Genomic DNA, 13,167 nt, shown 5'->3' on the forward strand with positions numbered 1-13,167 from the left:
TAATGCTTTCATGTTATTTTTAAGTGGCAATCTTTCTCTAGCTCCAGCTCAGAATATCACGCACAAGTATTTATTTGCTGAGAAGGTGAATTTCAAAAGGACTTCGTGTTTGTTTGCTTTGTAGATGGATGAGCATGTGTGTGTGTGTGTGTGTGTGTGTGTGTGTGTGTGTGTGTTTCAGTTTTGTTTTCTTAAAGCCAACTTTTCAAGGTCCTGTAGCTGGCACAAATGGTGGTCTGGACTTTTGTTTCACCCTAGTACACTCTAATGTGCCTGTCCCTGTCAGAACTAGGAAGGAGCTGAGTGATAGAAGAAATTTGCAAATATATCCAGTTACTTAGCCAGACCTGTTTCAGCTGGGTCCTGCAAACGAATCTATGCAATAGCACTTGGAAATGACACCCTGGAGAGTGGCATCGTTTCTGATTTGTCCTGATGACGGTCATCATCTTGAACAAATCAGAATTCCAGCATGTCTCAAAGGTGTCCCTTAGGAAGTTCAATCTTCCAGTAGTTTGGCTGTGGTGCAAGTTGACAGGTGTGGGTGGAGACAGGATGAACATTTCTTTGTTAGGGAACCGTACAGAAAGAGAATCTCGCTGTAAGTAATGGTTTAGAAAAAGAGATGGGAGAAATTTAATTAAAAAAATTTTTTGCCCTGTCCTCCCCCACCTACCCTCACCCCTACACTCCTCCCTGCACCACTCTTCAGTTTGATTGCATGGTGAGAATATATAAGCAGGCACACCTCTTTCCACTTGGAGGATGCCATCCATCTGGATGTCTTCGGCAAATGTCCACTGTGACACCCTTGCTCCCCGACAGACATATGGCAGCGGGTGTTTCCTCTTTGGAGAATAATGGAAGCAAGCGAGCAGAAGCCTGGGGAACAAAAGAATCTTTGAAACTTTCATGAAGGGATTGAGGGTGAGAGGACAGGATACTTACTATGGAGACCCAGGATCCCATTTAGGGTGACTTTCTGGGGCTATGCCCCTCTGGGAACATCCTGAATCTCCTCTTCCTCTGCCTGGAATGGGGAAGAGGGCTCCATGCCTGGTGAATTTCCAAGCTTGTCTGGAGCCTAAGAAGGTGGAGCTAATATAGTCACTACAGAAACCATTTCTGGGGTATTCCATGCAATCAAACTTAGAGGCGGGGGGGGGGGGGGGAGACATTGGGACAAGGATGGAAGGACCAAGTGATTTGCTATGTAACTGGACAATTTAATGCCAGAGTTAGGGAGCTGCTGGCTGAAATCATTTTGTCTTCGAGACTCTGCCGAGCTCATCCGCTTTATCCTGTTGTTTAAAATGAGCATTATCCCAAACATATGCAATGCAATCAGTTTGGTCACACTTACAAGAACACGCTTTAATAAGGCAATCAATCACAAGCTAACAAGCCAGCGACGGCCTGGCCCTGCACTCATTTCAGGCTGCAGGGTGGCTAGTCTTTCAGGGTGGCTCAGAGGCGAGGGAGCGGGAGCTGGGGAGTGGCTCCCTTCCCCAGGCCCTCCCTGTCCGCTAGAACTGAGCAATTGCAGGCAAATGTTGACTGGTGGAAAGAGATGTTAAACTTCGCTGAGGGTGACTCCTGAATCAGAGGTCCTCCCCCAGGAAAGCAGGAGGAGGGAGGAGGAAACAAGAGACAGAAGCTCATAGCTGCGGGAGACCCAGAACCTCTGTTTTTCCACCTGCAAAATGGGGCCACCGGCATAAAGCCTAAGAAGACATACTGAGAAAGTTGACAAACGAAAACAATACTTTGTCAGGCCTTTTGCCTCATCTAACCTCTTCATATGATAGGTAGAAATTGAGGCTGCGGGTGAGCAGTGCCTTCTTCAGGGTGATCCCTACTCTCCCCACCAAATTGGGAGAGGTCAGACCAGACCAGCCGAGGTTGCCGGGTGCAAGCTAAGATTTTTTTTCTTTTGTGGGAGGAGTCGAATAGTGTAAGAAGCAGTGCCTAGCGCCAAACCGCAAACCTTGGCAAAAGGGAAATTTCATTATGAAGTAATGAGTAATTCCTCCTGGCAAGATGTATTGTTATATCTTCTACTTCAATTTAGAGGAAGAGAGGCTCAATTACCCAGAAAATACAGTCAATTAAAGGCTGCTGATTGGACACGAGGCCGGATCATCGATCTTGTACTTTCCAATATCGCTGCAGACACCTCATTTTCCCTCCCTATTAACTGAAAATACGCCTGGCATTAAGGCAACCCGCAGCCCATTTACCTGTCGCAAGCAATCTCTGCCCGATGCGGAGCAACAGCAAAATTTGCCTGCATTTGGCACTAGGGAGCTTCCGGCTGCGGAAGCAGCAGCCGAGCCTGGGGGCGGGGCGGGCTGGGAGTGCGAGTCCTGGAAACCTCTGCTTCCGGGCTTCGTTTGGTAGGGCAAGGGACATAGGGGCAGCAGGGCTGGCTATGAAGCTAGGAAGGATTGGGACGGTTGAGGTGTCACCTGCTCCCTGAGACACGAGCACAGAAGCCCCAGTGTCCAGGACACTCAAAGCCTCCTACCCTCCCAGAAAGCCTCCATCTCTCCCTTGCTTCAGCTGCGACTACTGGATGCAGCTACACATTTCCTTTGGTGGGGGGGCGGTTGAAGGGGCTACAAGTTGCTGAAAGCAGCCAGTGGATCTGGGCACCTTCTTGTAACATTCTAGAATTTCTTGTTCCCAATGGCTTCTAGTCTGAAGTTAAGCACAGCAACGCTGCTTTGTGCTCTCTCCCTACCCTCAATGCAAACCCAGCTCTGCTAGCAAACCCAGCGCCCTCGCTCCTCTGCCCTGGTCCACTAGCCTCACATTCCCCAGCTCTCAGAGAGACCACAGCAGGGGCCCGTTTTCTAAAAGGATTGGTGTAACAACACTCTCACTCCTCAAAAGGATGAGCCCCAGGGGGCATTAGTACTTCAGGGTGGGCCAATTTTCTATAGAGGACCCAGAGTTAAGGAAACATACACCTTGGAGCAACAGGAAGCAGACCTTCATTTCCTGCCACAATCGGTTTGGAACCTGCTATTCCCTGCTGTGTGTGAGGGCATGCTTTTGTTCCTTCCCTACTGAAGTCCACGGTGGGTAAACTAGCAATTCGGAAACAGTCAATATTTTGCTTGCTGCCAAAAAATTAATGAATATTAATATTTAAATGCTAAAGTGAGAATCATGTTCAGCTTTTATTGCAACATGGTTAACAAATCATAACAGCAAATTCTTTGGGCTTCGAAGGAAAACTTCAAACCAAATTCATTCCCTACAGAAAGAACCACTCCCTCACAACTGGGATGAAGGGGGTAAAAGTTCTCTTCCTCAAAAACTGTCTGCAAGAATGAGTGTGATCATGAGGTTTTGTTGAGAGATTCCCAAACAACCCCTAGTGAAGGATAGAGACAGGGTGTCCCAAAAGGTCAGAAGTCACCCACTGATAACTGAAAGTCAAGCCCCCTGTGGCAATTTGTTAGGAAAATGAGAGAGGGTTCTTAAAGCCCCCACTCTCTAAGCTCTTCCCTGGGCGCCTTGTTAAACAAGCTCAGCTCTGGGCTGATCTGGGCTTGATCATTATTATACATACATTCTGCATTCAGAAACCCTCCTTACACACATCACTTGCTAATCCGAATATGTCTGGGACTCAGAGAGAAGAGGTTTGGCCTCATAGAAGCTGCCAAGGGGCCATGAGGGGTATCTGCATCTTTCCTGCCAACTTCTGAACAGAAAGAGCTAGGGCTGGAGTTGCGAGTTGAAAGCTGACAGGAGGCTGGGAGCAACCAGTCAGATGTTGGTAGATGTCAGAGCCAGGAGATGCTTTGTAACTGAGGCTCTAGGAAGATCAGAGATCACTCGTGTTCCTTGCCAAGGGGCAAGAGTCTCCCTGGCAGTAAATCATCTCTCTCTCTTTCTCCCTTAAAAATGGCTAGTGTGTTGTCATCAGCAAACCCCCTGCCATGCCTTAGAAAAGATGGTGAAGATTAATCTCTATCTGCTCTGCACACACAGCATTTTGTTCAGAAACAGCCATTTCCCTTTTCAGTGCTTGGACTTGGCAGGGGAGGGGGGCAGGTGAGGAAGGAGTGTGAGGTGAGGGATGGGGCAAAGGGCTAGCTATGGGTTGCTGCTGAGTTTTGTTTAGCTATGGAGCCATAGCTTCAACCCACTCAGAGGTGGTGGGTTCGGTGAATGATGGCAAAGCCACCCCCAAATGAAGCTCTCTCAACCTCTGCCTTCGCATCACCTCTCCTGCTCCCCCAAAGGTGCTAGCCGCAGCTGCTTGCTTCTTGGGTCTCCCGATCCTGGAGGCTGAGTCCCATTGGTCCTTTAGGACCCCCTCGGCATCTCGGGGGTAGAAGATGTTCTGGCTGAGTTCTAAGAGCCCCCCTCTCCGGTCGTCCTGGAGCCGGCAGCCCGCGAGCGGCCCCTTATCTGGTGAGAGGCACCTCCTCCCTCTGGTCCAAAGCGACGGAGGAGGCCTTGCTGAGCACGGAGGGCGCAAAGGTGAGGAAGGAGTCCGAGCGGGAGGTGGAGGCACAAGTGAAGTCCGAGGCGGCGGCAGCCGCAGCAGCCCGGGGCGCCAGCCCATTGGCCGGGCCGCTGTGGCAGGCAAGGCAGGAGCAGGGGCCGCCCGCCGAGGCTCCCAGTCCGTGCGCAGGGCCCGGGTATAACGGCGGGTGGCGGAAGGCGCACAGCAGTTCGGGGCGCGGGTAGGGCTGAGAGAGCACTCGGAATGTGTCGAGAGGACGCAGCGGGCCGCTGAAGGGCGAGGCCGCGGCCGAGGCCGCAGACGCGGCGCCCAGGCCCACGGGCGAGTAGTAGGGCAGGGGCAGGTGCGATGGGAAGGGGTAGGGCAGGCCTCCCGCGGCGGCCGCGTGGCTCATCATGTACGTGTAGAAGGCGGGGTCCGCTGGGTGCGGCCACGTCATGGCCAGCCGCTGCCTCTTGTCCTTCATGCGCCGGTTCTGGAACCACACCTGGAGAGAAGAGCCGGCAGGTTGAGTGGCTGGGCTGGGACCAATGGTTGCAGCCTAAAAATCCTGTCCAAATCTGGGAGACAGGACAGGACGGAGACACCACCTGGGGTTGGTACCTCAACGTTGGAGATTCTGGGTGTTACTCCACTCTTTATCTCTCTTTTTTTCTCAACCCACGTGGCCAAGGTCCCCAGGGTGCCTACCAGGAGTGACTGCTCTAGTGAGTGGGCTGGGGGAAGAGGGGAGGAAGACTAGGACTTCATCATCCCAGGGTGTGAGGAGGTGGACGACATTGCCCCCCAGAAATGCATTCTCTACCATGGGGACACTTCATTGTCATCTGCAAAGGCACTCCATCCCCCTTGTCCTTTGCCTTAAAAAGGGACAGGAACGACCTGAGAGCATCAGGCGAGGGGAACTCCATGCCCTGATTTCCTGCACCCACTTTAGGAAATGGGCAAGTGGGTATTTACTTCCTGTTACAGGGGTGCATACCCCCCTTGTTTGTTCTGCCCACTCCTACCTTGATGGTGGTTTCGGGCAGATTGAGGGCAGCCGCCAGCTCGCATCTCCGTGGCCTTGAGACGTAGTTCTCCCTGTAGAATTCCTTCTCCAGGCGGGCAATCTGCTCCCGGGTAAAGGCAGTGCGGTAACGACGCATCTGGTCACTGGCACTGCAGGCCAGACTGCCTTGTGAACTGTTCCCGCTGCCGCTGCTGCCGCCGTTGCTCTTGGGAGTCTCGCTGCCGCTGTTGGGACTGCTGCCCAGTGTCTCTGAGCCCGACCCTGTGCGGGGAGCCCAGAGCACACAAGCACACGCACACAGACACACAACAGATACACAAACGCTGCTGAAATGAAGCTGTAGGCCCAAGGTTGGGGGGGGGGGCAGGGGAGAGATGTGAAGGGACAAACCCCTCAGCGGCCTCAGTAAGTCCCTCTGCAGGGGCTCTGCAACTCCAGGACAGGCCCTTATCATTGGGGTGAGAACGTAGAGGGTTTGAGATCCTAGGTCTAGTTGCACTTCCAAAGACCTGAGTCTAGGGCATGCTGGGTAAGGAGGCTCTCAACAGCCTTCCTTACCTGCCAGAGGTCATAGACAAAGCATATTTTCCCTGCGCTTTCTGCCCACCAGCAGCAGGGCTAGGCAAGAGGATGTATGCACATCGTATGACAGACAAATGAGTTGAGATGCACCTTAGTGCAGGGATATTGTGAAGTCTGTGACCTAGTAGTGTATTGTAGGGTGCTGGACATGCAGTTTCCTTGCTCTGGTATGTTCCTGAATTGGAGCACAGGGGTGTGTGTGTGTGTGTGTGTGTGTGTGTGTGTGTGTGTGTGTGTTGCAGGGGTGTACAGCTCAGTGGAGGATCCGAAGTTCTGATGGCATGTTATGGTAGGGAGTGGATGGAGCAGGTGGTAAAATGATTTGGGGTGGAGATAGGTACAAGATGTTGGGTACCCAACTCAAGAGGTCATCTTTCTGCCCACTCAAGTTCCTCCTAGCCATCCCCACAGCTTTGTGGTGGGTGTCTACTGGTGAGCCCTCCCATTTTCCCACCCTGCTTAGGTGGAGTGATTAGTGCACCAGGCTAAGAAGGGGGAAAATGTATCTTCTGGGACATCCAACCCCACTCCCATTAGCTGAGTGGGAAGAGTCTCTCCAGCTAGGCTTCCCGCCTCTTTGAGCCTACCCCCAGAGAAGGGTGGGGCTCCAATCCCCTGCAGCCCCTTTTCCTTTGGGTGAAGAAATGGGACTGGGAAGGCTAGAAGGAAGAGGGAGGACCCGATCCTGGCCTTTTCAAATGCAACCGGAGACCAAAAGCAATTAGACCATTGGGACCATTTCCGACCTGGCGCCAACAAGCCCGGGAAGTGACAAGGTAATTTGGACCTCTGACCGACGTGCAAACTGGTCGGAAGGCTGCTGCACCCGGGCAGCCAGAGTCGAGCGGGATTTACAGTCCTTTATAGACTCCAGGCTTCCGTGCCTGATGCGCCTTGCACCCCACCACACTGCGTTTGATCTTACTCCACCCTGGAGAAGGTGTCTTCCCGCTCAGTTGAAGCATTCCCACAAAACACTGGGGGGTTGGGGTACACTTTGAAACCCCATCAGGCCAAGATTTGCCCCCTCCCCCACAAGGCACAGCTGTCACCCTCAGACCCACCAATGCCAGAACACGGTAGGAGACCCCTGCCAGTTCACAGATTTTTTTAAAAAAGTTATTTGGGTTGGTTCCCCCCCCCCCCATCCTGCCCTAAGGGAAAGGAGTGTCTTCCTCCTGGCCTGAGCTGAGGTTGGGCGCCAGGGAGGCCCGGGGAGTGGAGGGGCGCGCGGTGGCTACCTTTGCTGTGCTGGTACTCCGCGTTCCCGGTGGTGCAGTCCGGGGTGCAGCTCACCTCAATTTCTTCATAGAAATCCGACTCGGTGTCTGAGCTACTGGGTTGCCCCTGGCCAGAGAGGCTGTCGGCGGAGGGGACTGGGGGTCCTGGACCAAGCATGGCCGCCCCAGCTGCCCGTGACTCGGTGCCCAGCCCCGTCTTGCTGCCTGCTAGTCCATCAGCCGCCTCTTCCTCCGGGCCTCCCCCGCCGCGCTCCCGGATAGCCGGAGGGCCAGCTCGTGGGCTCAGGCAACCATGGGGCATCATCTTCTCAGGCGGCTCGGACTGCGGGCTCCCCACGGCTTCGGACAAATTGGAGACCCTCTTGCCAACCAGAGTGCCAAGTTGACCCCCATCCAGAAACATCACCATGTCCTTTCGGCTCTCCATCCCGGGTCTTTCCGGAGGGGAGGGAGGGGAAAGCCCTCAAGTGAGCTTCTAACCCCAGGCTCCCTAAGACCCCAGCGGCGGGCCAAATAAATAGTTCTTGGCTGCGAAAGGGAATGAGAGAGCGGGCGACTGGTCGGACGTGGAGCAGCTGGAGCGCGACGTCCACGGCGACAGCGGAGGTGGCGATGGGGAACTAGGGTCACCTTGTGATGCGATCGCTCCTCCGTGCCGCACCGCCTCTGGGAGGAAGCCCCATTGCCCTCTTCTTTCTAAGCTGTCATCCTCCCGCTGCAATCGTCATTACAGTACCGCTGGTGACGCCACTCGGCGAGCGCAAGTGGATAAATAGAAACGTCTGCCACAGCGAAGATGAAAGGAAACCCGCAGCTAATGGCTCGGCAGTGATGCGCCAGGTGTGGGCCTCTCTCGAATGGGGAGGAGAGTGTGAAAACAGAGAGACACACACACTGAGAGAGGGAGACACCCAGGCAGAGGGGATGCAAATGGAATTCCGCAGAAAGAAAAGAGAGCTTAAGGCGCCCAGCGAGTTCCGCCTGGGCTGTGGGACTGGGTAATTTAAAACGCTTTTGATTTTGATTTTCTTTTATCGTTGTTTTTGACTTTTGTTTGCTTGGTGCCATGATTTTTAACACTGATGCAAAATTTTCTAACTGCATTTTGGAAGTATACAAGCCGACTAACAAGCCTCGGTCCTCTCGCATTATTACATCTGCCTGTCCCTAGCAGCTCATCTCAAACTGGCTCCAAAGTCTTTTCTTTTTTTTTTTCTTTCTTTTTATTTTTTTACAAGCTACCAAAAAGCGTATTCCCCGCCCCCACATTGTCTGGGGTATACGTTCCTCCCTCTTTTCCCCCCACCCCTGTCTCCTTTCTGGAATCCAACTTTGCTACTTTTCTTCCTATGGGGCAAGAAATCTCTTTTTTTTTCTTAAAAAAAACTGTCTTGGCTGCTGACTAAAAGTGTTAGATGATTTTTTAAATTGTTATTGTTATTATTATTTTGTAATTCTTGACCTTTAGATGGCCGTAAGCTTTCCACGGCCTGGCTTGACTTGTATTCATAGAAGAAATCGCTTTCCGTTCGGGCCTCGTCAGCACCTCAGGTATGTAGGGTGGGAGAGGTTCTAAGAATGGTCTTGTTTATTTTCTTGGTTGTATCTTAAGTTATTCGTTCAAAATCAACGAATTCTCCCAGAAACCAATTTTTTTTCCAGTGAAGGGATGCTGGGCATACGTGAGTCCCTGCCAGGGAAGCGCTGGAGGGCTCAGACTGGGAGAAGGTGCTAGGTATCAATGGAAGAATTAGGACAACATCCCAAGCAGGCACTGGGTTCTGCAGAGGATGGACTCATGGAGTGGACCCCCAAGGCTCTTAGCCAGGGACAGTTGTCAGTGGATTTAAACGCTGAGGGTAAAAGAGAAAAATTATTGAAAATGCCCAGAAATAGCAATTGACAAGAGGTTCTGATACCCACGAAGGATGCTGGCTGGGGTGGGATAATTGAGCAGAATTTTTGGATGAGGCTTCAGGCCCCTTAGGAAGGTGAGCAGCAGCCCCCCCGGGGGGGGGCAGGCGGGTGGGCTGAGTCTCTCTGAGCTCTGCTGAGGGCAGGAGTTGTGCACTTTTTGGCCGGCTCTTTCTCCGCCCCTTTCACCAAAGCTGCTATGGTGAGTTGCACTGAGAAGGGGTGGCTCCTCACCACTCTCCTCCAAAGCTCCAGTTTCTGAAGAAAACTGCTGATCAGCTTTCATCTACTGCCTGCCACTTTTCTCTTCCTCTTCCATTTTCTCACCACTCTACCCTGGCCTTCCTTCCCCTCCGCATTAGGGAAGTGCTAGAAGAAGCCAGAGGGTTCCAGAAAGGACCAAAATTCTCCTCCAGGTGCTTTCTCTTTCCCGTCAATTTGAAAAGAGGTTCGCGAATGAACCTTGCTTGGGGGACAGGGGCAGATGGCCTGAGAGTGGAGAATAGATATCTACAGAATAGATATCTTGACTCTTTATAAGTCCCCATGCCACCGCCTGCTGAGCACTGCTCACCCAGAAATCTGAGGAAGTATTTCAGAGGCCAGAGAGGAGGGGTCAGACTTTGGGGGGGAGGACAAATCCTAAGACTTTGTACTGCCTGGAAGAGTTACCTGTGTATTCCATCATGCCCTGCCCCTTTCCTCCCACTGCCAGAGCCTAAGAGAGCACCTGTCTTGCTCTTTTACAAATCAAGATTCCTGAGTGTACGTCTATCCTAACTGCCACCTCTGTTGCCCATGCTCTATTGGGCACTTGAAGGTTGGGCCTGGGTGACATTCACTTTCTCCCCAATAGCAACATCCTCACAGGCTCATTCTCACAGACATCTCACTCCTCCCATTTCTTATGGGGGCTGCCTAGTCCTTAGAGAGACTCCAGACTCCCCTGCCCCGCCCCTGCTTTGCATTCAATGGGAATGTTCTGTGTTTGATCCTCTTTTCCTCTGAGTTTTTCCTGGAGATGAAAGCCCAGTAGGATTGTGAGATCAAGGGGTGCCATTTAGTCTCCTTCCTGGGTCTGCCTGTAGGAGCAGGGCTTCACCACCCATACCCAGGATGGGGGCTGAGTAGGGGCTCAGCAGGAGAGAAGGAGCTGCCTACTGTAAGCTCTAGATCTGAGTTTCTGTGAATATATTTTCTCAGTCCTGCCCCCACCCTAAGCTTTCTAGATTTCTGCCCTCCCTTTCAAAGAAGCCTCCAATCTTTTCAGTCATGCCTGAATGCCTAAAAATATTAGTTAACTGCCATTTATTCTAAAATCAGCCTTTCACCAACATTAGATGAAAAGAGGTTGAGAAGATGACGAAAACAGAAGAATGCTTGATAAACTCGCTGTTTTGTTTTGATTTTTGGTGTGTGTGTGTGTGTGTGTGTGTGTGTGTGTGTGTGTGTGTGTAGAGAGAGAGAGAGTACATTTTAATAGTGTTGTTATTATATCACAAATACTATTCGCCTTGCAGGAAGATAAATCTGAGGAGCAGGTAAAACTAGAAGAACCCTATGAAAGCCTACAGGGTGGACAGCAGCTGAAGTCAACTCTTGTCCTCCCCTAGCATATCTCACTCCCCCATCCCCCTTCACCTCTCCCCCTTCCCCCCCCCCCCCCCCCGCCGCTCCCGCCCTCCCCCCCCCCCATCCTACTGGGCAACCAGCTCAAGTCAGGCCAGCTCTTCTCAGATTGAAGTTCTGAGGATTTCAAAAGTTCCCGCTCTTCTTCCTTTGGAGGCTGGAGGCTGGGCAGAATAGGGGGAGGGGTGAAAATCCCCAGAGGAGATTTGGAGATAAGACGTCCATTTTAGCATCTTTTATTATTGCTGGCACTGGAGTTTGAACGCAGAGTCTGGATGCTGTCACTTAGCTTTTTGTGCTCAAGGCTGGCTGTCGACCACCGAGCCCCCTCCACTTCTGGGCTTTGGGCAATTAATTGAAGGTAAGAGCCTCACCAATTTCTCTGCCCTGGCTAATAGCTAGTAGCTAGCATCTACTAGTAGCTAATATTGCTGGGTATGAGCCACTGGCACTTGGAGTTTGTGGGTCATTTTAAATGGAATCGGAAGCCAAATAACCAGATATCCTGATTGGCTAAAACCACTTTGCTTCACAAGAAAACCCCTGCTCCCAAGAGCAGCAGCGGGAGTTGGAGGATACAGTCTGATGGGGGTCGTTGTCTGCATGGTTGCTAAGCCTCTTCCCAGCCTGGAGCCAGGCCACCCAGCGGCATGCAGTCTTCTCAGCCAAGAGAAAGGTGGGAAGTCCAGAGGCCAAGAGCCATGAGCTGAATTGCCTACTTCAGTATCAGCAAAAATTCGAACTGAAAAAGAATTGATTTTTTTTTACAAAAAATTGTTAGCTCTTTGGTAAAACGTAAGAACAAAGGGAGCTTCCTTTCAAACAATAAGGTGTTCTTCCATAGTAGGAATTGTTTGGGGGGCTTCTAGTGACCATCCAGGATATCTCACACTAAAAATAGCCAGACCAGTGATTGACAGGACCCCTCATGCCCCCTAACACACACACACACACACACACACACACACACACACACTTGCTTCCACTTCTGTGGCAGCTACTGATGTCCTTCTGGGAATCCAGTGACACTGTAGAATGTGCCCCTGGGGTACATCCATAGGAGAACAAGCCGTGCTTGCTCTCAAGCTCCAGGTCAGGCTCCCACAAGCAGCCAGATCATGACTGGATGACAGATCTATGGTACCAAGGGCAACAGAGTCTGCTGAGAGGGTCATTGTCAGTGCCCAGCTGCCTCTGGAACCACAGAGCAAGTTTTCCTTCAGATAGGAGAACCCTGAATCTTCTGAAAATCTGATGTGGACAGGTATGACCCCTCTTTCCTAGAGAGTCATCGAAGAGTATGAGTACGAAGCGAAGAGTATGGCACCTGGAACAGGATGTTTTCTGATCCCCCTCAACCTTTGCTACTCCTTAGATTCCCAGAAGCAGGCAGTCCTGCCTGCCATTGATGTAACTTGGACACTTATCTGTCTGACCTCTGAAAAACTGGAGCCTGGCAGCTCTCTGGCCCTGTTCAGCCAAAGTCTGCCCAGTAGCCCAACCTGGAGCCAGAAGACCCAAGGCAGGACTGACACTCTTGTTCCCATTCACTAGCAATTTTCCCACGCTGAGCACAATGGCTAGTATAGCTCCCTGCTCCATCCTAGTGGAGCAGTATGGATTCTCCAATGTGCCTTAACATCCTTTTCTCTCAATCAACAAACGTTTCCTTTAAAGGGCTTCAGTAGTATCATTCCCACAATTTCAAGATGACCAGTGGCCAGGACATGGCTGAATATAAACTCAGGCCCAGTTCTTTTTCCCAGTTCTGTTCCTCCTTGGCTTTGAGATTTGCCTCAACCTTCAATGATGCTCTAACTCTCCTCCCCCTGACATCCCCTGACATCTTTCATAATAAGTCCATCAAGCACAAAATCACTGTCCTTGCTGGAATCTACTCAGGTCTAGGGATCTCAGCATGTCCTTCTAAATATACCTGCATGGATAAAAGTCTCAAGGTCCAGAGCTGGACTTGTCCTCACACTACTACCAATCTTTCCTTAACACACACACACACATCACACACAGACACACACACCTTCCCAGGAGTGCAAAGAGGACTCCGCTTTAGAAAAGCAGTCACTGTTCTAAGCATTTTACATGCATTAGCTCTTTCCATGCTCCCTGCTATGAATCACTGCATCTGAGATGCTCAAGAATAAATGAAAGGATTCAAATCCCCTTCCTCTGGCCTGAAATCCACACTCAAAACAAGTTGACACTGGGGTCAAACATCTGCTGAGCATAAGTAAGGCCCTGGGTTCAAGGAGGTTCCAGGCTTTGGGTGCTAAGGCTTTATCTAA

At 51.4% G+C, this 13,167-nt stretch overlaps 1 protein-coding gene across 1 annotated transcript; it reads right to left on the reverse strand.

Annotated features, from left to right (window-relative positions):
- Positions 1-4,424: 4,424 nt before the first annotated feature.
- On the reverse strand, positions 4,425-7,811 carry Evx1 (even-skipped homeobox 1). Its single transcript, XM_048337812.1, has 3 exons — positions 7,322-7,811; positions 5,497-5,759; positions 4,425-4,973 (listed from the first exon to the last, which is right to left on the reverse strand). The coding sequence occupies exons 1-3, from the start codon at positions 7,746-7,748 to the stop codon at positions 4,425-4,427; spliced, it is 1,239 nt and encodes a 412-aa protein (XP_048193769.1). The 5' UTR covers positions 7,749-7,811.
- Positions 7,812-13,167: the final 5,356 nt, after the last annotated feature.

Source organism: Perognathus longimembris, chromosome 2 (genome assembly GCF_023159225.1).
Source record: "Perognathus longimembris pacificus isolate PPM17 chromosome 2, ASM2315922v1, whole genome shotgun sequence".
Lineage (NCBI taxonomy): Eukaryota > Metazoa > Chordata > Mammalia > Rodentia > Heteromyidae > Perognathus > Perognathus longimembris.

What these genes read in the sequence shown, in the direction of transcription:
- Evx1 (XM_048337812.1), bottom strand. Translation starts at nt 7,748, where the DNA reads ATGGAGAGCCGAAAGGACATGGTGATGTTTCTGGATGGGGGTCAACTT. An exon ending in GGAGTACCAGCACAGCAAAG is followed by an intron (nt 5,760 to 7,321) that starts GTAGCCACCGCG and finishes CTCCCCGCACAG; the next exon opens with GGTCGGGCTCAGAGACACTG. An exon ending in TGCCCGAAACCACCATCAAG is followed by an intron (nt 4,974 to 5,496) that starts GTAGGAGTGGGC and finishes TCTTCTCTCCAG; the next exon opens with GTGTGGTTCCAGAACCGGCG.